At 38.8% G+C, this 24582-nt stretch overlaps 5 protein-coding genes and 1 pseudogene across 12 annotated transcripts; 2 read left to right on the top strand and 4 right to left on the bottom strand.

The window, feature by feature from the left end:
- The first annotated feature begins 592 nt into the window (after positions 1–592).
- On the top strand, positions 593–2527 carry LOC103847162 (annotated as a pseudogene).
- Positions 2528–2763: 236 nt separating this feature from the next.
- On the bottom strand, positions 2764–5863 carry LOC103847159 (cleft lip and palate transmembrane protein 1 homolog). Of its 2 annotated transcripts, none has more exons than XM_009124209.3 (12): positions 5522–5851; positions 5296–5442; positions 5112–5226; positions 4920–5014; positions 4719–4831; positions 4554–4591; positions 4202–4437; positions 4026–4119; positions 3759–3949; positions 3456–3675; positions 3184–3351; positions 2764–3060 (listed from the first exon to the last, which is right to left on the bottom strand). In XM_009124209.3, the coding sequence occupies exons 1-12, from the start codon at positions 5753–5755 to the stop codon at positions 2915–2917; spliced, it is 1797 nt and encodes a 598-aa protein (XP_009122457.1). In that variant the 5' UTR covers positions 5756–5851; the 3' UTR covers positions 2764–2914. The 2 variants fall into 2 exon arrangements, with proteins under 2 accessions (XP_009122457.1, XP_009122459.1); XM_009124211.3 differs by having other exon boundaries at positions 2819–3060; positions 4719–4822; positions 5522–5863.
- A 269-nt stretch (positions 5864–6132) lies between these two features.
- On the bottom strand, positions 6133–8361 carry LOC103847156 (VQ motif-containing protein 31). Of its 3 annotated transcripts, none has more exons than XM_009124206.3 (2): positions 8000–8361; positions 6133–7403 (listed from the first exon to the last, which is right to left on the bottom strand). In XM_009124206.3, the coding sequence occupies exon 2, from the start codon at positions 7338–7340 to the stop codon at positions 6816–6818; it is 525 nt and encodes a 174-aa protein (XP_009122454.1). In that variant the 5' UTR covers positions 7341–7403; positions 8000–8361; the 3' UTR covers positions 6133–6815. The 3 variants fall into 3 exon arrangements, with proteins under 3 accessions (XP_009122454.1, XP_033137489.1, XP_033137490.1); XM_033281598.1 differs by lacking the exon at positions 8000–8361 and having other exon boundaries at positions 6646–6976; positions 7046–7650; XM_033281599.1 differs by lacking the exon at positions 8000–8361 and adding an exon at positions 7482–7572 and having other exon boundaries at positions 6646–7403.
- Positions 8362–8666: 305 nt separating this feature from the next.
- On the bottom strand, positions 8667–15712 carry LOC103847158 (peroxisome biogenesis protein 1). 2 transcript variants are annotated; one of them, XM_009124207.3, is made up of 17 exons: positions 15294–15712; positions 15031–15204; positions 14706–14805; positions 14083–14553; positions 13028–13774; positions 12594–12685; positions 12194–12267; positions 11857–12079; positions 11606–11699; positions 11384–11538; positions 10951–11172; positions 10431–10631; positions 10112–10237; positions 9969–10030; positions 9651–9768; positions 9201–9473; positions 8667–9104 (listed from the first exon to the last, which is right to left on the bottom strand). In XM_009124207.3, the coding sequence occupies exons 1-17, from the start codon at positions 15486–15488 to the stop codon at positions 9066–9068; spliced, it is 3366 nt and encodes a 1121-aa protein (XP_009122455.1). In that variant the 5' UTR covers positions 15489–15712; the 3' UTR covers positions 8667–9065. The 2 variants fall into 2 exon arrangements, with proteins under 2 accessions (XP_009122455.1, XP_009122456.1); XM_009124208.3 differs by lacking the exon at positions 15294–15712 and having other exon boundaries at positions 14710–14805; positions 15031–15174.
- A 37-nt stretch (positions 15713–15749) lies between these two features.
- LOC103847155 (GDSL esterase/lipase At5g08460) lies at positions 15750–18139 on the bottom strand. Its single transcript, XM_033281593.1, has 5 exons — positions 17571–18139; positions 17095–17222; positions 16579–16818; positions 16157–16421; positions 15750–16084 (listed from the first exon to the last, which is right to left on the bottom strand). The coding sequence occupies exons 1-5, from the start codon at positions 17848–17850 to the stop codon at positions 15864–15866; spliced, it is 1134 nt and encodes a 377-aa protein (XP_033137484.1). The 5' UTR covers positions 17851–18139; the 3' UTR covers positions 15750–15863.
- Positions 18140–20601: 2462 nt separating this feature from the next.
- Positions 20602–24575, top strand: LOC117128884. 4 transcript variants are annotated; one of them, XM_033281582.1, is made up of 12 exons: positions 20602–20862; positions 21094–21645; positions 22090–22097; positions 22535–22710; positions 22791–22851; positions 22930–23028; positions 23115–23209; positions 23328–23435; positions 23535–23602; positions 23707–23817; positions 23900–24206; positions 24294–24575. In XM_033281582.1, exons 2-12 carry the CDS (start codon positions 21518–21520, stop codon positions 24402–24404), a joined length of 1272 nt encoding a protein of 423 aa, XP_033137473.1. In that variant the 5' UTR covers positions 20602–20862; positions 21094–21517; the 3' UTR covers positions 24405–24575. The 4 variants fall into 4 exon arrangements, with proteins under 4 accessions (XP_033137473.1, XP_033137472.1, XP_033137475.1 ...); XM_033281581.1 differs by having other exon boundaries at positions 20968–21645; XM_033281584.1 differs by having other exon boundaries at positions 20609–21645; positions 22090–22255.
- The last annotated feature ends 7 nt before the right edge of the window (positions 24576–24582 follow it).

Here is a 24582-nt window from a genome sequence, read left to right as displayed (position 1 = left end):
CTCAGAGCTTTACGTCCACGTGAAACCAGCACTCGGTGGGATCTTCACTGACGTTGTTATGTGGATCTTCTGTCCCTTTAACGGTCCCGCCACGCTCAAGATCGGTCTCCTCACCGTATCGGTGAACACGTTGGTGACTGGGAACATTTTACCTTCCGGATAAGCAACTTCAACGGTGAGCTTACTCAGATGTTCTTCTCTCAGACTCTCAGCATAGCGGTGGCGGGTGGGTTGATGTGTCGGATCTTTAGTTTGTTAAAGGAACCAACAAACCTGTTGTGTACTCTCGTCTAAACACGGACACGCGAGTTTCCCTCACCCGGGGATGTATCTTCAAGGCTCGTCCAGGCTTGGGTTGGAGTGAAAAACTTAAAATAATAGTTCACATTAACTTTTAGTTTTTTTTTTCTTTTGTATATTCCCTTTCCCCTAATATTTCATGTTTTTCAATGATATTATTTGAAGGATATCATAATTAAACTCAAATTAACAAAAAGGAAATAATAATTTACATTAAACTTAAAAAAAAAAAATTACATTAAACTTTGGTAAATTTTGGTAAATTTATATTAAAAAAGGAAGAAGAAGGTTAGGGCTCTCTCTCTAGAAGCTTTTTGGTTCTTCCTCGTTTCCCTCTGGCTTCGTCTTTCGATTTTGAAGGTACGGATAGGTTAGTATGAAAACTTTTTCTAGAGACTTGATAAGTAGTTTGCCAGATGAGCTTCTAGGCAAAATCCTGTCTTTGGTTCCGACAAAAGAGGCTGCTTCTACATCGATCCTGTCCAAGAGGTGGAAGAATCTGCTGTGTCTTGTAGACAGCCTGTGTTTTGATGATTCGATGGTTATGTATCCCACCACTACCACTGTCGCAACATGTGGTGCAGCACATCGCTTCTTAGATTTCGTGGTCAAGACTTTAAACAATTCTCCTATCATCAAAAAATTATCTCTGTCTCTCGGACATGTATATTATGTCAGTCGCTGTCACGCGGCAGCGTGCAATTATGATCATGTGAAACTTTGTTTGGACGGTTGCATTTGGACTGCTATGGAGCGGGGTTTATTGGAACTACACTTGCACGCTGACACTTGTTGTGGTATTGATATAATGCAAGAGTTGTTTACGTGCAAGACATTGGTTAAGCTCACACTATCCGGTGACCATCATATTCGAGTCCTTGAGCGTGTTTTTCTTCCAGCGCTCAAATCACTTTCTATGTTATCATTTCCAGCCATTGATCATCCAGACTATTGTCGGCTCATAGATGGCTGCCCTGTGCTGGAAGACTTGTTCATAAGTGATGCTGCTGATCCTTTGAATCCGTCATGTTGTGGTGAGCACGTGGAAAGCGAAACTATCAAGCGGCTTGTGGTTTTTGTCAATCTTCCAAAATGTGATCACCCCGAAGGAACTTATTTGAGAGCACCCAATCTTGTGCAACTGGACTATTCTTGTTATGTATCCAAGAATCATTCGTTTGTTGATTTGGATTCGCTTGTCCAAGTCAGACTGGATCTGAGGTTATGGGAGTCAACTTATGATTATGATTATGATTATGATGATGATGATGATGATGATGATGATGATGATGATGATGATAAACATAAGGTAGCTATAATTGGTGATGTTTAACACCTAGTTGCGGGTATACGCAATATTACAACCCTTCACTTGTCTCCTGATTCTCTTGAGGTCAGTTTTTTTTTTCTTCTTTTTCTTCTAATCTTCTGTTTTTCTATTGTATCTTGGTTTGTTGATGATTAGCTTATTATACCAGGCTTTTTATTTCTGCTGTGAATCCATGCCAATGTTCAACAACCTCCTTAATTTATCGATCGAGAGTGACAAGGAAAAAGGTTGGCAAGTAATGCCACTTCTGCTCAATAGTTGTCCAAATCTACACACTTTAGTCATCAAGGTAATTATCAGTTTTCTCTTTTTATTTGTTTGTTTGTTTGTTTCTAGTGTGGGTTGCCCATCATTACACATAACAAACTGGTCTCTGGTTTCAGGGTCTTGTGCACAGAATAACAAATAGATGCGGAGATGCATGTGCTTGCATCCCTAAGAAGCAGAGGAAGATTTTGGAGGAGGAGGAGAAGACAATAAGTTGTTTATGGACATGTCAAGTGAAGGTGCTAGAGATTTCAGAGTATGGAGGTTCTTTTGAAGAGCTGAACCAGATGATGCATTTCTTAGGTAAGTTGGAATGTCTTGAAACTGTTAAAGTTGGTGTTAACTCGGACAAAGACAACCAGATTGAGTTCTTGCGAGCTAATCTACTGACTCTCCCCAAAGCTTCATCAAAGTGTGACATCCAATTCAGCTGAGCTTTTTCTTTCTCGGCGGCTATATGCCAATATTTAGATGCAACTTAAATCGTGTATGGTTATTATCATTTAAATATCATTGAAGTTGGTTACAATTTGTCTTAATGCTAGTCACATTCTAGGAACCATGAACAACAATCACATATAAAATGGTGATCATTCTTTAGATTGGCTAACCTTGTTAATGTAAACAAAGACTCAGCTGATCAGTAACATTTATCAAAAATCTATCCTAATATCATATGATCTTCTTCGGATCTGCAGAATCAGCCTCACCTCCAAATGGATAATATAACAGTGAAAATATATGTTGTTGCATTCATTTGTGTTACATTAAAAATCTGGATCAATGTTGCATTTTCACTATGGAGAAGAAACCTTGTTATGATTATTGTATCCACACTCTTTATTTGGAGATGACATATTGTCATGTGCTGATAAATGTATGATGGTCACTATAAAGTCATATGATTAAAGATCTTTTAAGATAAAATTTTATCTTTTATATATCCTAAAACAAAACTTCTAAGGCAGAACAAAGAAATTAAAACTGATTTGGAAAAATAAAAATAAAAGCTTATTTTTAGTTTGTTTTCTTGTCATCTTCTTGGTCAGTGATCTTCTTCGGATCCGCAGAATCATCCTCACCTCCAAAACCAAACTCGTTGACACGTGTTTTGTCCACAGGATAAACCCATCTCTGGTACAAGTATATCAAGAAAATTACATCTGCAACAAAACAAAGACAACACCAGATTTAGATCATATTATCATTTTTTGTCACTTCCAAAACAATCTAAAGAGGCATGAATCAACAACAATCTCAGAGAAAGACCGAATCCTATTATTTACCATCTCGGAAGACAGAGAGACGGTGCAGCATTGGCATTTTGATGACAAAGGCAAAGAGATCGTCGATGATGGTGTTGAGGAACTTATAAGTCATCTGCCTCCATGGTAGATGCGCTACTGACTTTAGCTTATAGTTGATGAACAATTGAGGACACATCATTATAAAACCTGCAAATACAAAACAAAACAAAAACACATTGATTCCCGCTCAAAGGAAATCATTCACATGACAGTTTTGAGATAGTTTAAGAGAATTTTGGGAACTTTTATACCAAACATGTAGACGCAGCTCGTTAGTGAAGATAGTATCCATGAGTACCAGCTCTTGTGGCGTTCGTAGGCTAGTGAATATATGGCGAATCCAGCGACAAGGAGGAGCAGCACATAGGATAAGAATTTAATGGCCATATCATCATACTCCTTGGTTTTGTTTCTCGCATAGGATTCACGATCGTGGAACCTCAATCTTGGAATCATTCCACTTCTATCAACCTGTGAAGTTGAACATTTGTCAAGAGTTTTTATATAAAGGCAAAGCAAAAGCTCAGAATATTCATGAAATGTCATTGATGTACCTCTATGCGCATGGCTTTCCCTATTTTCCAGAACTCAATGCAGACGCCAACTCCAGAACTAGCCAGTATCATCCATGAAGTGTCGTTGTCAAGCAGGTAGAGGAAGATGATGAACTGACAGATGAAGTTGAGTACAACAGACTTTGCAGACAGTCCTTCCATAGATTTGTTCTTGTTCCAAAACTGGATATCTGCAGGAAAAGCAACAGACACATTAGATAAGCTAATACCAATAAGCATTTTTAGGATATACCAATAAGCGTTTACCGTTTTTGAATGCAAGGAAGTCAAACACAGAATGCAGCATCGAAACACACATTGTGATGCCCAACAGATAAGGGTTGCCTTCCAAAAACACCCTCTGCAAGTATATCACACTCAAATCTAAGTATATATAATAAGACATGAAGCTAACTGAGCATAAGGGAACAGAATCTACCTACCTTTAGTTCGTCAGATTCACCATCAAGCATGCTTCCGTAGCTACGATGAACCTGGAAAGACTGTTCAATCTGCTCAAATAGCTGCCACTTTGTCATGCTTATGGGGCTTACTTCAATGTTAAGTGGCAGCTCTGAGACTGTCTCGTTGATTGCAATCAGCTTGTCCCTTAGCAGCCAAAACTCGTTGAAGAAAACTATAGGGTAGTAGTTTACTGTAGCAGGTTCTACTTGTATGTCTGCCAATAAAGTTAAGGAATGCAAAAAAAGAAAATGGCATGGAAGATGAAACAAGTGCATAGAGACTTGTCTAAAAACTTTAAGTAATAATGTGCCAAAAGAAACGGAAGGATACAAGGAGCAATGTTTGGTGGTACACCGTGCTGTGGATAGCTGTAAGTAAATTGAAGACAATTAGCAAAAGTCTTATGAAATTCATCGAAAGAAGTGAGCTCAAAGGAAAAGAAAGCATGCCATAAATCGATTATTCATCTACCAATAACCAGAAGGAACTACTTACCGAGTAAAGTCATCGACTAGGTTAATGGTGACATTAGGTTTCCAGTAGGATATCCATTCCACAGGGCCCTCATCCTTAAGTTCCGAGTCACGACCATTAACCTCCTGCGAAGCCTACTTTCTGTCGTTAGTTCACAAGAATCTGTTGCCATAACACAGGCTAATTACATGCCAAAATAACATATAAAAACCATAAGCACACCTCAACTTCTGCACTGGAATCAGCAGAGTCTTTAGGATTTCCCAAAAGACTCTTCTTCTTATCTGCTTTCCGCTTTGGCAAGTAAGTCGCAACAGCTGAAAACAGTTTAAAAAAAAAAAGTTCGTCCAACTTTGCGACTACATGAATCTAACTATCAACTCCTGTTAAAAAAAAAGGACCGTTCAGTCTTACGATGTGTCCTGCCAAAGCAATTAAGAGGCTGATACTCAGGATCGTTAGGATCAATAGGAAAACCAGATCGAGCAAAGAAGACATGGGCATAAAGACTTCCATTATTCTTCAGTGCCTGCAATCACAAAACACCCAATCAACACAACTGACACAGCATATGAAGAAACACAAATATATCTATTACCTCGGATGGATAATACTTCATTGACAAGGTCCTAGTGCTCTCAGGCTTCCACACAGCATAAGGAATGTTCGTCTCGTGCCAAACAAGCGCACCATCGTTCCCAAAGTCATTGAATTTATCATTCTCCGATAGATAAAACCACATATCCTATTGTCAAAAACAAACACTTTAGACCTAAGGCGAGCGAGATAGAGAGAAAGCAATCGACTTGAAGAGACCCAATTACCAAGGGCTCGCCTTTCTGAAAGAGATTGGACATGAGACGAGGCGGAGGCTTAGAAGGATCCACAGGTTTTTGTTTCGGCGAGAAGAACTTCGAAGCGAAGTAGCAGAAGACGGCGATTCGAATGATTCCCGTTATCGTCTGCCCAAATCCACCACCTGCTTGTCGTTGCTGCTGCTGCGGCTGAGCATCACCGCCCACAACGGCCGCTGTTTCACCTGCTGCCGGCGGAGCCATATTCGGGGAAGAGAAGAGATGCGTTTCCGAATCAAAGCTGTTAACTTTACTGACGAGATGTGTAAAGCAGAGTCTCGAGAGATTACTTAAGGACGTTTTACGAAATGAATAGTTTATTTTCATGTAAGGACCTCAATAACTTATTTTATTCTTATTTACCCCGTTACTAGCTGAGTTTCGTAATTTAACCTACTCTGTTTCAGCTATTAGCCTATAAACCTTGCTTGCTTTTTATGCAGAGACGGGAAACTGAGCGGAGACATAAGGAACTTGATAAAAATTGTTTCTTTTCTAGTATCTCTAGGTCTCTGTCACATTTAGTCTTTGCTTGTGTGTCGATTGTTAGAAATTTTTTGAAGTAAATTGTTTTTTTTTCCTTTGCCTATCAAGTGTTTGTGGAAATGTCTGATCCAAATTCTGTAACGTGGATTTTCTTGATAAACGGCTGTTACTGGGATAGTTTTAGGACAGTTTTTTCGGACTTAGTAGTTTAATGGTTCGTATCTATGCTGAAAGTTGTTGTCCTGATGAAGCCATTGATGTTTTCCGTGAGATACAAGCAAGAGGAATGAGGCCTGACACCGTGACAGTCATGAGTCTCCTTCCTGTGTGTTCGCAGTTATATTATCAGAGGCGGACTTAGCGATATCCGCCTGAAGGGAACTCTACTAGATGTTTATGCCAAATGTGGCAGCTTGAAGAACGCGTATTCTGTTTTCCACTCAGATGGTCATAGAGATCTGGTTATGTTCACTGCTGTGGTAGCTGTGTGTGCTGTGCACGGTATGGGTAAGGAAGCACTTATGATCTACTCTCTTATGATGGACTTGGGGATTAAGCCTGATCATGTTTTCATAACTACTCTGTTGACTGCATGCTGTCACGCTGGGTTGATACAATATGGATTGCAAATATTCGACTCAATAAGGACTGTTTACTGTATGAAACCTACAATGGAACGTTACAGAGACAAATCTTGATTGAGATAATGTTACATGTACATGGCCTTTGGGGGTAGTAGGTAGAGAGAACAAGCTTATGATTTTACTCTTGTCGAATTTTATGGTCTGCCACTGGAATTGGGAGATGTTAAAGGGAACAAAGTAAGCAGCTCTGGTTCTGTATACCCTGGTTTAGACCTTGGCGATGGGTGCAAGTAGAAACGTCTCTCCTTAATGGCTTTCTCTTCTTCTTCTGTATCTGGGTCTGCTTTATCCCCTTCTATCAAGGACAGGTTAGAGAGCAATGAAGAAGGTGTGCCCACTGGACTTGCTAAAAGGTTGGTATTACCAGATTTGGATGACGGTGTCGTGCTAGTGGGCTTAAAGCTCAGAGGAGGTTTGACAATTTCAAGCTTTGGCCTCATCATACATTGCCTTCTCTCATGGAGCTTAGAAGTCGTCGGCTTCTTTTGTTGTGTGGCGGTTTTTATAGCCGTTGCTTCTGGTACTACTGCTCCAGCATTGTTGTTCTCTGATGGACCTGTCAAGCGCTGGACGATTTCTCTGAACGTGTTGGTGTCAGTGTGGACGAATGTTGTGACGGGCTTGCATGTTGCAACGTTCTGACTTCCTTGGTTATTCATGTGTGAGTTTTTCTCTGACAGAACAGGCTTTGATTTACACCTGTTTCTTTTTTGGCCTCTGACCTGTAACATTTGTGCAGTTGATTAGAAAACCGAAGAATATTCGAACGTGTAAGGTGAATTTGAAGAAATTGGACTTATCTAGAGAATCAATGAATGTCAAATATATGTGAGTGATTTCAGGAATGAGGATGATGTAAGGTAAACGTTTCTCAAAAGATCTTATGAATCATCTTACAAAACAAGCAACTCAAAACAGAAATTAGCTACATATACAAAAGAAGAGGCAGTCGTGTACTCAAACCTTACCATTTTTTAAATAAAAACACTACATTCTTATTATATTTGAGAAAAAAAAAAGTTGGCTTTTTCCTGAATTTGCTTTGACTTGTTGTACACTCAAAAATCTATATCGAAGTTTGGTGCTATTACTAATTGTAGGAATGCAAATGAACAGGGGCTGTCATGTCCTGAATCTGTCTTGTTTCATTATCTTTATGGTGATTACTTGTTCATATGATGAGGGAACTGGTTATAGAAGGTTTTATATACATTTATGATTTGATAGATGACCAAAGCTAATGCCTAATATCTCTTGTGTTCTGCTCTATGAAGGAATCACAAGAAATGATGAAAAAGGAAAAAGACCAAAGACATACCTGAAGAGCAAGCCGAGGCAGCTAGTGAAGGCAAATACTGGTTTCTGAACCCAAAGGAAGATAAAAAGGGAAGTTAAAAAAGAAGAAGACAACAAAAGAGAGAGAAAGGTCAAAGAAGGTATAAAGACTGTTGTTGGTCGAGGTCTGGTCACAGCTCAGAACTTTGTTCATATACCAGAAAAAAGGAGGAAAAAACAAGAAGAATGTGGAGGAAAGAGGAGAAAAAGACTATTTTATCCTTTTATTTTTAACCGTTTTTGGGTTTGGTCAAACATCAGAATGCCAGATTGTGATGAGTTATTTCATGCTGTCGTGAAGGAATGGAGAAAGCAAGTTCAACAAGGAAGAAAAGTGCATGCCGTTTCGGTTAAGGAGTGTAGGGAGAGAGATAGAGAGACGTCATAGCAAACCTCTCCACCCAATTTATAAAACCAAACAACGGTTTCTATTTTTCTTTCTTTTGTTATATTGTTTTTTTTAATGGGCTGTCTCTGTTGAATGTGATGAGATATTTAACTGGACTCAATAACAGTTTCCTAACTGACACTGTTCTTTGGTTGACTCCTTCCATGGCTATATAAGAACATTAATGACTGGCATGGTCTAATATAGTCTATAGAACCACAAGCTGTTTTTTGTTTTACCAACAGTCGCTGACCTTAGTTGGTCATATGAATATTTGGAAATATATTAACAGATTCCGGATTTGACTTCAATACAATCATCATAACATGAACATTGCATATCCAGAAACCAACTAACAAAACCGGTTTGGTTATGGTTCAACTCAAAATGCAACCGGACACTGTTTTCACTATAGGGTTGTTTACAGTCGTCTGGATCTTTCTGAAATTACACTGTATAGAAGAGACCAAAGCATTATTGCTCCCTATCTATCTTTATCTCAAGCCTCTGAATAGCTTCTTAACTGTTTTTGTCTACTCTTATTCGACTATAATGCTTATCACTATGCATATAGATCACAAGGGAAATTATACCTCATGATGTAGATCCTACACTACAAATGTATTCATTTTTTGTCTTTGTGAATTGTGATACCTTCTGGTTACGCTAAGGTTGCTCTTTTGCCCTTTGCTTCTCTTGACTACAAGGAAGAAATTTTTTTGGTGTTGTTAGTAATCAATTCATGGGTCTGTATAAAAAGGGAAGAGGAACTAGGGTGGAGAGAGTAGATAGATACCGATTTTCTTGAATCCAGAAACTGACTATAAATGTCATAAAGCTTTTGCTTCTCGGCTTCAGAAACCGATGGTTTAGTTTTGGAAGCGATCGACTTCAGAAGAGGATCAGTTATCATTGGAGTCGTTCCAGGCTCTGTTCTATCTTCTTTGCTCAGAAACTCGTGAACAGCTGCAAGTTGCGCATCTGAGAGAAGAGCTTGAAGATCAGCTCCACTAAAGCCTTCAGTCATCGCAGCTATAGGATCTAGGTCAACATCATCAGCCATCGGAAGCTGCATAAAAGTGCAAAGATTATTATTATTGTATCATTTTTCGTTTGTATTATTTTTATAAATGCCTCAATTAATAGGGGATTCAAGTTTATGGTTGCTCAGAATATGTAACGTGAAGACTTAGGAGGTTTCAGGAAAAAAACAACTAGCAGAAATTATTCAAATGATAGAACTAACCTTTCTAGAGAGAACTGTGAGAATCTCTAATCGCTCTGGTGGGGATGGAAAGTCACACATAAGAAGACGATCAAGCCGGCCAGGCCTCAGTAGCGCAGGATCAAGCAGATCTGGCCTACTGTTAAATGAGTAAACCAATATAAAAGTCATATATTCATCTTTTGTATGTAATGAAACCATAAAATGAGGACTGAGATAGGCTTCAAAATTAATGGCTATTATCATTACGGAATTACTCTCAAGTCTTAATCCACCCGTTTTCTGTAGATTGTATGAATGCATTGAACACTAAATATAGACGTATTCTGGTGTACATACCTTGTAGCAGCAAATACAAAGACCCCGGTTAGAACTTCAACTCCATCCAGCTCTGTCAAGAACTACGCAAAAGAAAAATATGACATGAGATGTTTGAACTTTTAGGGTTGGTTGAGTATGCACATACTTTTGAAGTAACTTACTTGATTAACAACTCGATCAGTAACCCCGGTGTTGTCATGTCCTCTCTTGGGAGCAATTGAATCAAATTCATCGAAAAAGAGTATGCATGGTGCTGCGGCTGCTGCCTTTGCAAATATATCACGGACCTGAGAGATGGATGTTTGTCGTTATTAGATATATGTGGAACTACTAGGATAACACTCAGGTTTTTTACCTATCTAGTACACAGTAAATACTAAGAAAAACAATTGCCAGGAGAATACAGCAGTAAAGATAAAGCAGGATGATCATCTCAAAAGCATCTTAAAGATGCATAACAAAGAGAGGTGTCATTCTTACAGATTGTTCAGAAGCACCAATGTATTTGTTTAAGAGCTCAGGCCCCTTCACTGAGATAAACCGTAGGGAACACGCTGCTGCAGCTGCACCAACTATGTGTGTCTTCCCACAACCAGGTGGGCCATACAAGAGAACATTTGATCTCAAACGCAGAGGAGACTTTGCAAAGATTTTCGGAAATCTGGATGGCAACTCAATCATCTGGACATGACAAAGAGCAAATAAGTTGGATTTCTACAGTTAGTTCTCAAAATAACTACTGATCATTGTAATTGTAATTGTTAACATAACTCGTAACAATACATTATACAGAACAGTATAATTATTTCCATCAGATTAATTCTCAGATAACTCAGTAAGAGAATATACATAAACGCTAGCAGATAAAACCAAGTAGATGCAAGTTGACAATGCTTACAGTTAATAAAAGGATAACAATATCGGCCAAATTTCCTACCCACACTAGTTAAATCTTAATGGGAGCAAGAAATCAGATACGGTAATCAACATGCATATATACCTCTTTGATAGCATTTTTAACATCAGTCACACCTCCAACATCTTCCCACCCCGAGCGACCACCTTCCGAAGCAGATTTTGTGATGTCACGCATGGCAACAGGCACAAATTCATGCATAGCTCGCGTAAAGTCTTCTTTGACCAGAGTATATTTGGATACATTGGATTCACAAGGTAGATGTCGGCCAATGGCAGCATGAACAGCTCTATCAACCAATATTTCCTGGAAAAAGAGAATCCAACAAAAGCTCAATGTCTAGTAACGGACAGAACGAAAATCAAAAGAAAAGGATGTAAGCTTGAATCCAAAACATATACGACATGACAATCCCAGATAGTATTAGACTTGAAGGGTCTGCCAAAATTTCTTTTAAATATCTTTACTGATAACGGCACAACATCATATCTTAAAAACATATGGAAATTATAAATACCAGGTCATACGCATCATATCCTTCACATTTTGCAGCTAACTCGAGCAATATATCTTCCGAACACTCTAAAAGGCGTTTTTGTATTTCATGCTTCAGTATCGCCCCACGTTCAGAAGTAGCAGGAGCAGCCAGTTGCACATGAAAGTCAAATCTTCCTGAAAATATTACATGGATCATTTATGTGAAAACAGCTAAAGGTGCTGGTATATAACAAGTTCATACCTGATGAACTCAATGTCTGTGGAATTTGTTCTAGAGACTGGACAGAAGCAACAAATGCAAGTGGGCCAATTCCACAAGAGGTATTCCTGTACTCCTGTTGAGTGGACGAAAACAGAACTGAGTAACTAAAAATGAGCAGAAATCGAATATACCAGCTAGAATTTAGTCGCTTAAAGCATATCTTGGAGAAGAGTGGATATAACACTTAAAACAGTGAAATATTAGACCTGATATTTTTCAACAGTTCATACCCCATAATCATCTATAACATCTGTTAGGAATTTTGTAAGCATAGTAATCGCATTCGAAGCTTGAGTTCCTTCGTTATCTGAAGATGATGAGATAATGCTATCAAGATCATCCAAAATGATGACCGATGGTGCATGTTCCAAGCCTTCAGCTATTACACTAGAAAGGGTTTGACGGATGTGTTGAACCTTCTCCATGGCAAGTGCAGAACAGGATACCAGAATCCTGCACAAGGAAAATCAATACTTAGCCAAAACTGTTCCAGAATAAGTCTCTTGAAGACAAATGATATTGGTTGGAATAGATCAGTAGAGGTAAACGTTAACCATAACCACTCACACATGTGCCAACAAGTCTTTTTGTTCCTCAAGGTACTTTGCAGCAGCTCTTGCTAATATTGTCTTTCCTGAACCCTATCAACCAGAAGCTCACATTAGTAAACAACCAGGTCATTTAACCAGTAGAAAAAAAAAAGAGAAATTAAGAAACGACTGAAGCCTGGGAAACAATGATTCAACGTTGTAAAAAGAAAAGAAAAAATCTGAAGCATTGATATAATAAACATCCTGATATTCATGACTGGCCAAAGAAATAGCTTTGGAGTGGGTAACGTACTAACGTTAATGGATATATAGAATCAATTGGCAACTAGATACAAGTAAATCCAGGGACCAAAAATGCACTAAATTAATTTTTGAGTGATTCCAAATGGAACAGAAAAACGGGGACGGGAACTCACAGGAGGCCCATATATGAGAATATGTCCAGGTGAAGGAACACTGAATTTGCTAAACCACATTCCAGCTGTCGGAGACAATAATACGGTCATCCCTGCACGAACAGATCTCATGAACAATATCCAGATGCAATAAAATATACAAAAATTAAAGGTTGCAGAAATGGTAGATGATCAAGCAGTTTAAGTTGAGGCAAAAAACTGCTTCGTGAACATTTTATATGCAGCTAGAACGTATCCAATAACAAAACTAACACAGAATGAAACCAAAATCTTAGCAAATTTTATGTTATCAGAAAGCATGACACAAGGCCTATCTATAACTGATTGATTTAGTTTTTATCCGCAGACACATATATATATATATATATATAACATAGAGCGCCATCATGATATTATAATTAAAATAAGGAGATGCTAAGAGAGAGAAAAATTACTCTTGATAACATCCGACACAGCTGAGCCCATCCACGCTAAGGAAGATACATCCGGGGAAACACCTTTATTGCAGTGTCTTTCTTTAGCAGACGAGAAAAATATAGGTTCGCCAAGATTCATTTTCTCAAGCATTGGCTCAATATGAACCACATTGTCCTTCTTCTCACTTCTATCCAAGGTAAGCTCATACGCAACGAATTTATCACGAAGCGAAGACTCGTCAGAGACTGTCATTACGTACAAAATTTCTAAAGGAACAATTTTGTCCTTCCTAATTTCCAGAAGATCAACAACAGAAGGCTGCCCGTCTCTTGACTTATAAGATTCGAGGCCTCCCACTTCAAAATGGAACAAAGTTTCCCTTCCTAAAATCAACGAACTAACATCAATTCCTGTGACTGACGCAATAGCATCACGCTGTGCCAATGACCACAGGCGAGTAAGGCATTCCAGTCCTTTCTTATTCTTAAGTTGATAGGCATTGTCCTGTTCTCCTTCAATATGTAAACCCTCAGATAAAAGAGCCGTAACAACCTTCTCGTGCACAGACCAGTCCACAACATCCACATTGGTGGTCAATCCAGAAGGTGGATGGCTGCTTCTTCTATTAGAATTTGGATTGCCAAGCATATCCGTACCTCTATCAAGCACGTTTTCCTTTTCAGAAATCTTAAAGATGCACGGAGAAAGTGAAAAAGCAGGAACTTCTTTGTGCACGTTGACATTGCATCCCCTTAAGTGAACCCCTACATACAAATGATAACTCTTACTCAGACATTGATGATTTTGTGGTAAAAAGCTCCATTGAGAAAGGAAACATGCAAAATGGCACACTCCTTAGCTTTTGGATTTCGAAATGCATGACAACTCTCAAAAAACCTACATGTTTACTTCCTGACAGTTATAGGAATAAAATACAAAATCCTAGTGTTGCATTGTCTTTCCGTACATTTAAATTACCAAGCCGTTCAGGTAGACAAGCTAACTACACCAACATCAAAATTTTATAAGTACATAAAACAAAAGCATCTGTATGCTAAGAAATATTACTCACATGAGTGAAGGCCTGCTCCTAGATAGAGACGAAGAGACTCCACCATCATTAAATGTCCTTTGGCAGCTAAATCCGAAAATACAAGACGAACAAATGCTCGACGGGGCTCTTTCTTCGAGCTGTGACTATCATTCTCAACCACCTTTGAAGCATCGCTGTTTTTCTTATTTAAATCTTCGTCTTTCTTCACACTACCTTTCAAAGGTATTCTTGGGGATACAGAAATCATCTGAAGAGATTCTAGCGAGTATTTCTCGGCAGTTTCTGGATGAATATAGGCAACAGAAGTAAGGGCTACCCTTACATCAAATCCTTTGACATCAGCTTCATGAAACGCTGATCTAGTGGTATCTTGTACACGTAACATGATTTTCACATCTTTACTCGAAGCATCAAGACCCTTTTTCGCGTTGAGATTCCTTTCACGTCTCTTAGGAGCCACTGCCACTTCAGTTCCTGCCACAAGTTGTACTGAAAACAAGCCAGCAGTCAAAAAAAAAATCATTAGCAAAATTGTAAGCATAAGAGATTAGTAAGTTGAAAAAAAAAAACTACAAAAACTTGGTAATAGACGACTAATATAAACAAAAAACAAAAAAGCTGTAGAACAAAGATGGTCTTACCCACCCCTTTTGGTGGAAATGTTGAAACCACAGCAAATCTTATCACAGTTCGATCATGCAACCACAAAGGGAACTTCATGGCCTCGTGAAGTATCCTCACCTGAAAAAAAAAAACGTGTTCCCAAAGTTACCTCAGCAGACCAATTAGCGAACTGGTTCTCTTCCATTGCCACAAACTAAAGGCACTACTGAATCGGGCACGAGATTATACGAAAACATAAACTAGAGAGATTAAAAAAAGAGAACGATGGTAACCTTTCCCGTCAACTAGAAAGTCAACGCTTACTTGCAATAAGATCAAGAGCTAAAGACTATCCAATAATACCTGACTAAGTATAGCAGCCTCGGCAAGCTCTGCATTGAGCTCGAGAACTTCCCAATCATCTTCAGTCTCTGGTTCAACTGTTACTAGAGTAGCCTTCGGCATATTAGAGAGAACTCGAACCTGAACCACTGTACCATCCGGCAACGAAATGCTTTCCGCAAACACTCTAGCAACCTTAACGGAAGAATCGAAAAATTGAAAACGCAATGAGAAACAAAAAAAGAGAGTATTAGAGCTCCAAACGGGATTAAATCAAGAGAAACCTCGATCGCGGAAGAGGATGAGCTAGAGCCGGACCAAGCAACTGGCCAACGACGATCACCGGAGCGGAGCTCGACAGGGAGAAGCGGAGGGAGAAGAGATGAGCTCGTGGACTGAAGCACGTGGAGTATCTGACGAGGTAGTGAGACGAAACAGTCGACGCCGGCGACGGTTCGAACCACCGCTTCCGTTTCCATCGCGCCGGAGATAATTAGTTTTTGCCGATTGTCAGATGTTGTGTATTCCAAAGCTTATCTTCTTTGTTTGTGGGCCGAGCGCTAATCACTTACCTTGTGTTGGGCTTTTTGGGCTTTTGTAAATTTATATTGGGCCTTGTGAATATTTCCAGGATATATTCTCTAGGGTTGAGCTAAGCACTATACTATACTTCTACTAAACTAAAATGGCATTTATATATGCAATCAAATACTGATAGATAAATTAATGTATCAGGTAAAAATTATAACGATAAAATTGCATTGATTAAAAAATCCAAAAATCAATGCAAGTAACTTGAAGAAGGAAAATACAAAGAGATACGTTAAACAAAAGATTTGTTGAGAAATGCATCATTAGAGACGAGACATTTGAAGTAGATTAATGGGGTAACAGTCGGATTTGGAGCCATTAAACGCTCTGAGAGCAATGATGAGATTAAAAGCTTGCGTTGGGTGAAAAGCATCCCAGAAAACATGTCGATCTCTGAATGCACATGGCACAGCTAGTGGCAGACACGTAATTTCTCCCCTGTTTCTCCCTACTCCACAACACCCTCTGTCCGTCACTTCGAATCCTATAACATACACTTGACAGAATCAGACATTTGAACATACTGTTCGCACGGTAGTTAGATGAGGTACTTAACCGTAATTAATGGGGTTGTTGAGTATATCCACGGCGGCTCCATAGGTATTGCCATAGACAAAGATGGCGTCGCGGCCGGTTTTGTTGTCGGAGTTGAGACGATCCACCAGCGACTTGAGACGGTTGTTGAAAAGCTCAGCCATCTCATTGACCGCCTCCACACATTGACCCGGCGGAACCGCCCGAGCGGCTAGCTGGTCTGGTATACAACCTAATGGACCCACACCAGCTAACACGAATTTCCTAAACCCCTTATCATATAGTTCCTATAAGTCACATTACATAAACTCTCATCTTAGTTTAACATATTAATGTTGGTGTATTCATAATATACTATTTGCAACATTGTATAGAACATACAAGCAATTAAATTATATTTGTTTCTACATATGTGTGGTGACTAATTAAGTAGTTTAAACTTACAAGGAGATTAGATGTGAAGTTGGAGACGAGGAGGTCTGCGAAAGAAGTAGGGTCGTAGATGGAGCTGGTGAGGAAAAGCGATGGTTTCAAGTAATTGTTAATGTAGTCATTGTTCCCCAATGAAACCACCACCAATGACTTTGCCATATACTCTGGTACTGATGACCCTATTCCCCTACTTATCTCCATTAATGTCTTGTCGAAATTCTCCACTTGTCTTCTCATGCTGAATCTCTCTCCCTGCATGCATGCATGCAACCCCCATTAATTTTGCTCATGAAAATTGATTTCTAAAACTTCATGCACCCAATCAAAAGTAAATATTAAATACTCTTCGTGAACCCATATGACGACTGTTTTAGACTTTTAGTTAAATGATTAATTTATGTTCTGTAAATCTATCATATGTATTAGTAAAACATACGTGGAAACACACATTAGACCGTTGGAGATCTTTCCATTCACTAACATAAAAACACACACACATTTAGATAATTAAGAGAAGTGCATGCGTACGAGATGGCGACCGGTTTCTTCTAAGATTCCTCCGGCAGCCGATGCGTAGTTCACTCCCCGAAGAACATTAACTCCTCCGTCTATCGTTTCCATGAACGCTGGTATATCCGGCAGCCCTAGCAACTCTCCTGCATTCAATCCCCCCTATTAGTTATTAATTATTCTCATTACAAAAAAAAGAGTAATTCATGCCAAAATGTTTTACATGCATCCATTGCCTCCAAAACCACATGCATGTAGAGAGGCTAATTAAGGAATGACAGGCCCTTTCATTATAAGAGTTGTTCATATGGGCATAAGTGAAAAGCAGCTGGTGAAAAGTATATACGTAGTTTACCAAAAAAAAAGAAGTGTATATGTATAATCACTTTAGTAGAATGGTTAAAGGTACACAACTATTTATTGCAATTTGAAAAACAGCAAGAAAAATCATCTAATACATATACGCGTATATGTATAAAGATGGACGTACGCACCAATGAAATCGACGATGGTTTTGCCGTTGGAGAATCGACCGGTGGGTTGGCCACCGTCAAAATCGATGCCATAAGGTAAATAGTTGGACCTAGCGAGCGAATTCAAACGGTTATTGTTTCCGTTGTCCACCAATGAGTCTCCAAACACAAACATCGCTGGAAACATTGCCTCCTCCGGCGAGTTTTCATCTTCGGCTGTGATGACTACTAGGGCTGCATGTACCACTACTACAAACAATGGAACGAATGCTAGTGATTGTATAGTGATAGACATCCTCATGTCTTTCAATTTTGAAATATTTTTTCCAAGGAAAATTGAAGGCTCTCGTGAGAGTGGTACGCATGGTCGCCAGTTCTGATGGTCGCTCGAGTTATAAATAAGGCCATGTTCGTTTGGAGGTCGCTAGCGTCAGCGACCAACCTGAGCGTCTAAACGTTGTTCGTTTACCGGTCGCACGTTCAGCGACTGATCGCAGCGACCAGACGCTAGCGACCCGCGATTAAAAATTTTGATCGCCGAGAAATTCAGCGTTTGCGACCAAAACCTGCGATCAGAAAAAAAAAACTCAAAATACAAAAACACCCTCAATCTATCTTCAAAATTACAAAACAATACCCTTAACCTAAATCCTAAAATAATTTCTCACGCCTCAGCTCTCTCTCACGCCTCTCTCTCTCTCTCTCTCTCTCTCTCTCTCTCTCTCTCTCTCTCTCTCTCTCTCTCTCTCTCTCTCTCTCTCTCTCTCTCACTCACGGTCTCTCAGGCCTCAGCTCTCTCTCTCTCCCTTCACCATCTCGCACGCCTCTCTCACACCTCTCTTCACCATCTCTCACGATCTCTCATCTCCATCTCTCACACCTCTCTTCACCATCTCTCACGATCTCTCTTCTCCATCTCTCACGCTTCTCTCCACCTTAGCTCTCTTAAAGGTCAGTTCTCTCTCTCTCTCTCTCTCTCTCTCTTAGCGTTTTGTGTTAGAATAATGGAACCCTTATATTAATTAAGTTGGATGTTGGGTTTTTTGATTCTTGATATGGGTTATGGTATAATCAGAACAAGAACAAGAGAAACTAAGTGTGTGGTTACCAGAAAATGGGGCGATCTGGTGTGTGAATTTGTGTTAGAATAGAACAAGAACTCAAACCCATGCTCCAACAGTCTTTAAAAAATGGCCAGTATTTGATTATCAAATCTCTGTTTTTAATCTGATTATCAGACATGGTTTTATGGGTTTGAGTTCCTGTGAATGTTTTCAGACATGGGTTTGAGTTCTTTTTGGTCTGTGACGTTTTGTTTAAGTCAAATTTATTGTTTATAGTATCATTCTCTTAGTCTTCAGTGTATTGGAGTTCTCTTTCTGCATTTAAAAAATTTACTCACATCTATTGTTTTTGTAATGAGATTTATACTCTTATGCCTCTTGGATCTGTCTAAAATTGATTTTGGCTGAGATGAATTAGTGGTCATTGACTGTTTAATATATCTTTTGTGAATATGCTTGAATGATTGAATATTTTATATTTTGTTTTTTCATTTAATCCCCTGTTTTCTCTCTTAGAGTGGTGTTTAGAGTGAAAAATATTAGACATTGAATTAATAATGTCAGTATTAGCTTGAAAAAAATATTAGACATTGAAAAAGACTCTATGTTTCAAATATACTAAATTTTTTTTCTTAAACAGGAATGGCAAGGTGCAAGAAAGTATAAGACCAAAGTGCCTCCAAACATGGATGTGTTTGAAACAGAGTTTGGTGCTGTTACTGTAATTGGAGCAGAAGGATGGTGTGCTCAGCAAGGAGAAGCTAGCTTAGATTCTAGAGTAGATGCAGAGAAGGATGACGAGTCTGATTCAGTTGACACTGAGATGCCAGCACCAAGAGAAGGAACAAGTAGAGCTAGAGGTTCAAAAAGAAAGCGTAAGGAATTTGATCAAGAGCCTTATGTTCTAAGGAATGCAATTCTGGCTGAAAAATAGAATGGCTTTTATGTCTTATCTCTAGTGATGATGATAAGATTAGCTATCTTGAGAATATGATTGGAGTTAAGATATATGAAGGATTGTAGTCTGTTTCAGTATGACTGTTTTAATATGACTTGATTTAAGTTTGTACTGATTATTATTATATGTTACTCGTATGATCACTTTTTTTTATTATTTAGATTTTTTAATATTCTAAGTTACAAGGAATAATATTCAAGTGTAGACTTTTTAATTAGAGTTATAGTTTATTAATGTGACAATTCATAAACAAAAGTGAACTTGTACAAGGAAAAATATAAGAAACTGAAACGATTAAATATATTGCATCCATGGTGTGATTTATTACACTTTACAGTTTTAATGATTTAGCCACGTTTTTGACGAAACCTAAATACACAAGAGCAAATGTATGTCAAAAGTAAATATTTGGTCGCCAGCGATACAGAAACGAACAGCACAGCGACAACCGCTGCGATCAATCGCGCGACATAAAAACGAACAACATAGCGACAACCGCTGCGATCAATCGCGCGACCTTCAAACGAACAACTGTCAGCGACATCATGTCGCAGTCGCTGGTCGCTGACTCTGGTCGCTGACGCTGGCGACCACGAAACGAACAGGGCCATAAATAAGTCAAAAAATTTGTATCAGTGAATTTAATGAGCTCTGTGATCCGTTGGCTTATTTGAAAACGGCACACCGGTTTTTGCTAAAAAGGGTTGCAACATTTAAAGAAAAGTCAACTAAACCCGTATATATTCAACACGTAGAGCTCGACGTCAGTCACACATAGGCACATAGCTCAACCTGTGGACATGCGCTACAAAAACTAGCTTCATATGACTTCAAAACAAAAATAATTATAACCATAAACATTTAATGCAAAGCACAAAAATGTATAGGAAGCGTTGGAATCCCACATTGAAAACGAGAAGTTGATTTGTTCTTTATGGTCTGGCGGGTTAGGCCCATATGAGTTTTTATATCAACAGGCCCATAGAACTTGTTAAAAATTAAAGTTTTGAGAAACTTACGAGATATTCTATAAGTATGAGGGTAAGTACGCAATATACAAAAACCTAAAAGTGCGGGTTAAGTGCACGCACGGTCTGAGAGACTGAGACGATCGAACCAGAGATCATTTACATTTGTCCTAAATCGACCAGCAATCAAGCAACGGACGAGAAACGAAAATAGTACTCAGGAGAGGGGAGTTAAGAGAGACGGTGCAAAAGTCTCAAACAAGTCTGCCATTTTCACATTCCGGCAATCTCCACAAGCGTTTGCTCTATTTCAATTTCTATCGGTTAAAAGTCTATTCTTTTTTGTTTGTCTGTGTTCATTCCAGAGCTTCATTGGCTCTTCTGGTGATACAATTTCCTTGTGTGTTTGTTTGTTCTGTAAATTTTAGAAGAATAAGTTTCAGTTCTGTCTCCTGGAGCGGCTAATTTTTAAGGGGTTTGTGAATTTGGAGTGATTGAGTTTCTTCTTACCCTAAATCTACTCATCCTCCTGTTACTCTCCACCACCTGCTCAGGTTCATCAGCATCGCCAAGTTTGAGAAATCAGCAGGTGACTTTAGTGGGAAAAGGTTAACACTGGAAGCTATATAGGGACACAAAAATTGATAGGGAGGGTCAGAAACTATAACGACACAAAGGCTGAGACTAAGGATGGGCATGCTCACTTGGCTTGGAAAGAGTAGAAGGATTAACATAGAGGGAAGAGAGGTGAAGGTTCAAACGCAAATGTGGATCTGTGTGTTGCATCCCGTGATAAGGATAGAAATGACCGCAGAGGATCAATGTTTGCTGATAGTGTGTCATGAGCGAACCAAAAGAGACTGGAAGCGAAGAAAAATAAACCGATAGGTGGGAAACGAGAGAGAGGGTGGAGCAGAACGATGGAGAAAGAAAGAAGGAGAAGAAAAAAAGATCATATTAAAAGAGAGCTAGAGACTGATGCTGAAGAGGTCTCACAGAACGAGAAAGAGCTCGGTGAAGCATCTGCCAAAACCTGCACAAGAGGAATATGTGACAGCCCACAAACCACGACCGTGTCCGTTCACGGAGTCAGGACAACTACGAAGGTTGCGTGCGTCTCTTTGTCTTACGCATTTATATTAGACGCTGTCTAATTAGTATTAGCCTCTCATATCTTAGCTTAATCCTATAATTTTTTTTACCTTTTGGAGAGAGTAGAGACGCCAGGATTGGTTGAAATTTGAACATATTTAGTAAAATCTGCAGGCGATATTGATTATTGTTGAGAATATCTCATTACCATTATTGTTTTCTTTTCTTTTAAAAAGCCTGTAAAGAAAATTTTGCACCTTGAAAACCTAAATTTGCCGTCTCTTTTGATATTCTTCCCTGCCGCCTCCCTTACTCTCTGTGTTAAGAAGATTATTTTCCCTTCGTTTCTTTTACCATGTAAGTTAGTTGATTGGTCTAAGTCCTTAAACTTTTGTCAGTCACTAATCTGGTTTCTAATGCATCATCCATGTTTGATTGTGTGTGTGTTTTCTTTGCAGGGTACAAGGTAATCATTCGTTACTATGTCTTCGAGAAAGGATCGATTTGCACTGCTTGGTGAACAATAGTGAAAGAAAAATAATCGGTTAAACTGGCATTCGTTTTTATATGTGCATTGATGATGGTCATCTGCGACACACTTGTACTTGATAATTAATCTATGAGGTTTCCTTCTTAGGCTTGCCTTTAGGTTGCAGAGTAACGGTAGAATGTTAAAATATAAAATGATTGGACCAAAAAGTCGGTTTCAATCCCCAATGCTACTTCATTTGTGTTGCTTAAAGTTGCTTATATCTCTGCATTGTTTTTTTTATCAAGTATAAGATTAGTATAAGGTTGAGCTCACATGTATCAAGTTTCTGCTGCTTTTATCAACTTTTATATGGAACATAGTTTTGGTCAGAGCGACAGCTTGTTGAATTTTTGTTTTACTGAATGATCCAGGCGAATCAGAGGTTCCGGTTGTTGTTTACAACGTTGGGGAATGTATGCAAGAACTGATTAAATTGTGGAAGGAATATGAATCTTCTCAGCCTGACAAAAGTGGTGAGTTCGCAAGTAATGGCCCCACTCTTGAAGTTCAGATTCCAGCTGAGTATGTTACTGCTACTAACCGCCGAGTAAGACGAAGATACATCCAAAGACTTTCTCATAATCTTTTTTTATTGTATATTGAGACCTTTGGCTTATTTTTATGAAGGTAAGAGGTGGCCAGCTATGGGGAACAGACATATACACAGATGATTCAGATCTTGTTGCTGGTACGTGTCCTAAAGAATCTTTGCATTTCATGCCTTGGCTTTGAACTAACATAACACTGATTCTGGTATGTCTTCTAGTTCTCATGCATACAGGTTATTGTCGTCCTACATCTTCCCCTCCTCCACCGACATTGCAAGAGTTGCGTGCTACCATTAGAGTCTTGCCGTCACAAGATTGTAAGTTAGGTTTTTATCTTTGTGCTTTTATTGACTTTTCCATGTTCATACTAACTTTTTATATTCGATATATATTATATTTTAAGACTATACCTCCAAGCTAAGGAACAATGTCCGCTCTCGATCATGGGGAGCTGGAATCGGATGCAGTTACAAAGTTGAGCGGTGCTATATACTTAAGGTTATTAATTTGACATCTCTTTGTTATCTGTCCTCCTTGTTTCCTTGGCAGGATGTTCATAATATCCAGTTTAAAAAGTGGATTCTTTTTCAAGTCCTTACTGGTGTTTTTATTTCAGAAAGGAGGTGGAACTATAGAACTGGAACCCTCTCTTACACACTCCTCAGAGCCAACACTTGCACCAATGGCTGTTGATAAGTCTATGACCACCAGAGCTGCAGCTTCGGTACTTTAAAATCTCTGATTCTCTATCCCTCACTTCACTTGCATTTCAAAATTTGATTAGACATGTTTCAGTACTGATGACTTGTTTACCGTTCTGTAGAATGGTCAGCGGCAACAAAGGTTTGTTCGAGAAGTAACAATACAATACAACCTCTGCAATGAACCTTGGTAAACTCTCTGAAAACTTCCGCACAATGCTTTAGATAATCTTTACCTTCTAAGATCACTTTTTACCCACGCATTGATTTACTTTTCTTTTTTGTTTCTTGCAGGATCAAATATAGCATAAGCGCTGTGGCCGATAAGGGTCTGAAAAAGCCTCTTTTCACCTCTGCTCGCTTGAAGAAAGGAGAAGTTTTGTACCTTGAAACACATTCATCCAGGTATTTAAACACATGTTTATATCAAACAACATTAATGAGATATTGTTACATGCTAAATCAAACTCTTTTGTATGGCAAATAGGTATGAGCTCTGTTTCGCTGGAGAGAAGACTATGAAAGAATTCCAAGCCTCCCAACAACAACACTCATCATCCGAAGAAGCTAAGGAGATGGATAACAATAACAACTCTGTCATGTTTTCCTTAAACGTTTTCCGTTGGTTACGATGGAGGAAACCTCTCCCTCATGTGACAACAGACGGTGAAAAAACAGATACAGATTCAGACAACAGTGTAATTGATGTTTTCCGTTGGTCACGATGTAAGAAACCTCTCCCGCAGAAGCTTATGCGGGATATCGGGTTTCCACTCCCACCAGATCACGTCGAGGTTAACATTAATTTAGTAAAATTCTTGTATTTTTTTGTTAATTATAAAACAAGTGATGATGATGATGTTTGTGGAATTGAGAAACAGGTGTTGGAGGAGAATCTGGATTGGGAAGATGTACAATGGTCACAGACTGGTGTTTGGATTGCTGGGAAAGAGTACACACTTGCTCGTGTTCATTTCTTGGCTCCCAGCTGAAGAGAAAATAAAAAGCTTTTCATGTCTTTATCTGATCTATTGTTAGAGATTATAGTTTCTTTTGAGTCTCTTCTTGTGTTCTTGTTCTTTTCTTTTGTAAACTTTATGCAAAAATGGTTTGATTGTTAATTTAGTAAAGATTATAGATAATCAATCCCCTTTGGATTTTTCTTTCTTC

The sequence above is a fragment of the Brassica rapa genome, chromosome A10, assembly GCF_000309985.2.
Source record: "Brassica rapa cultivar Chiifu-401-42 chromosome A10, CAAS_Brap_v3.01, whole genome shotgun sequence".
Lineage (NCBI taxonomy): Eukaryota > Viridiplantae > Streptophyta > Magnoliopsida > Brassicales > Brassicaceae > Brassica > Brassica rapa.
This window is presented reverse-complemented; position numbering and strand designations above follow the sequence as displayed.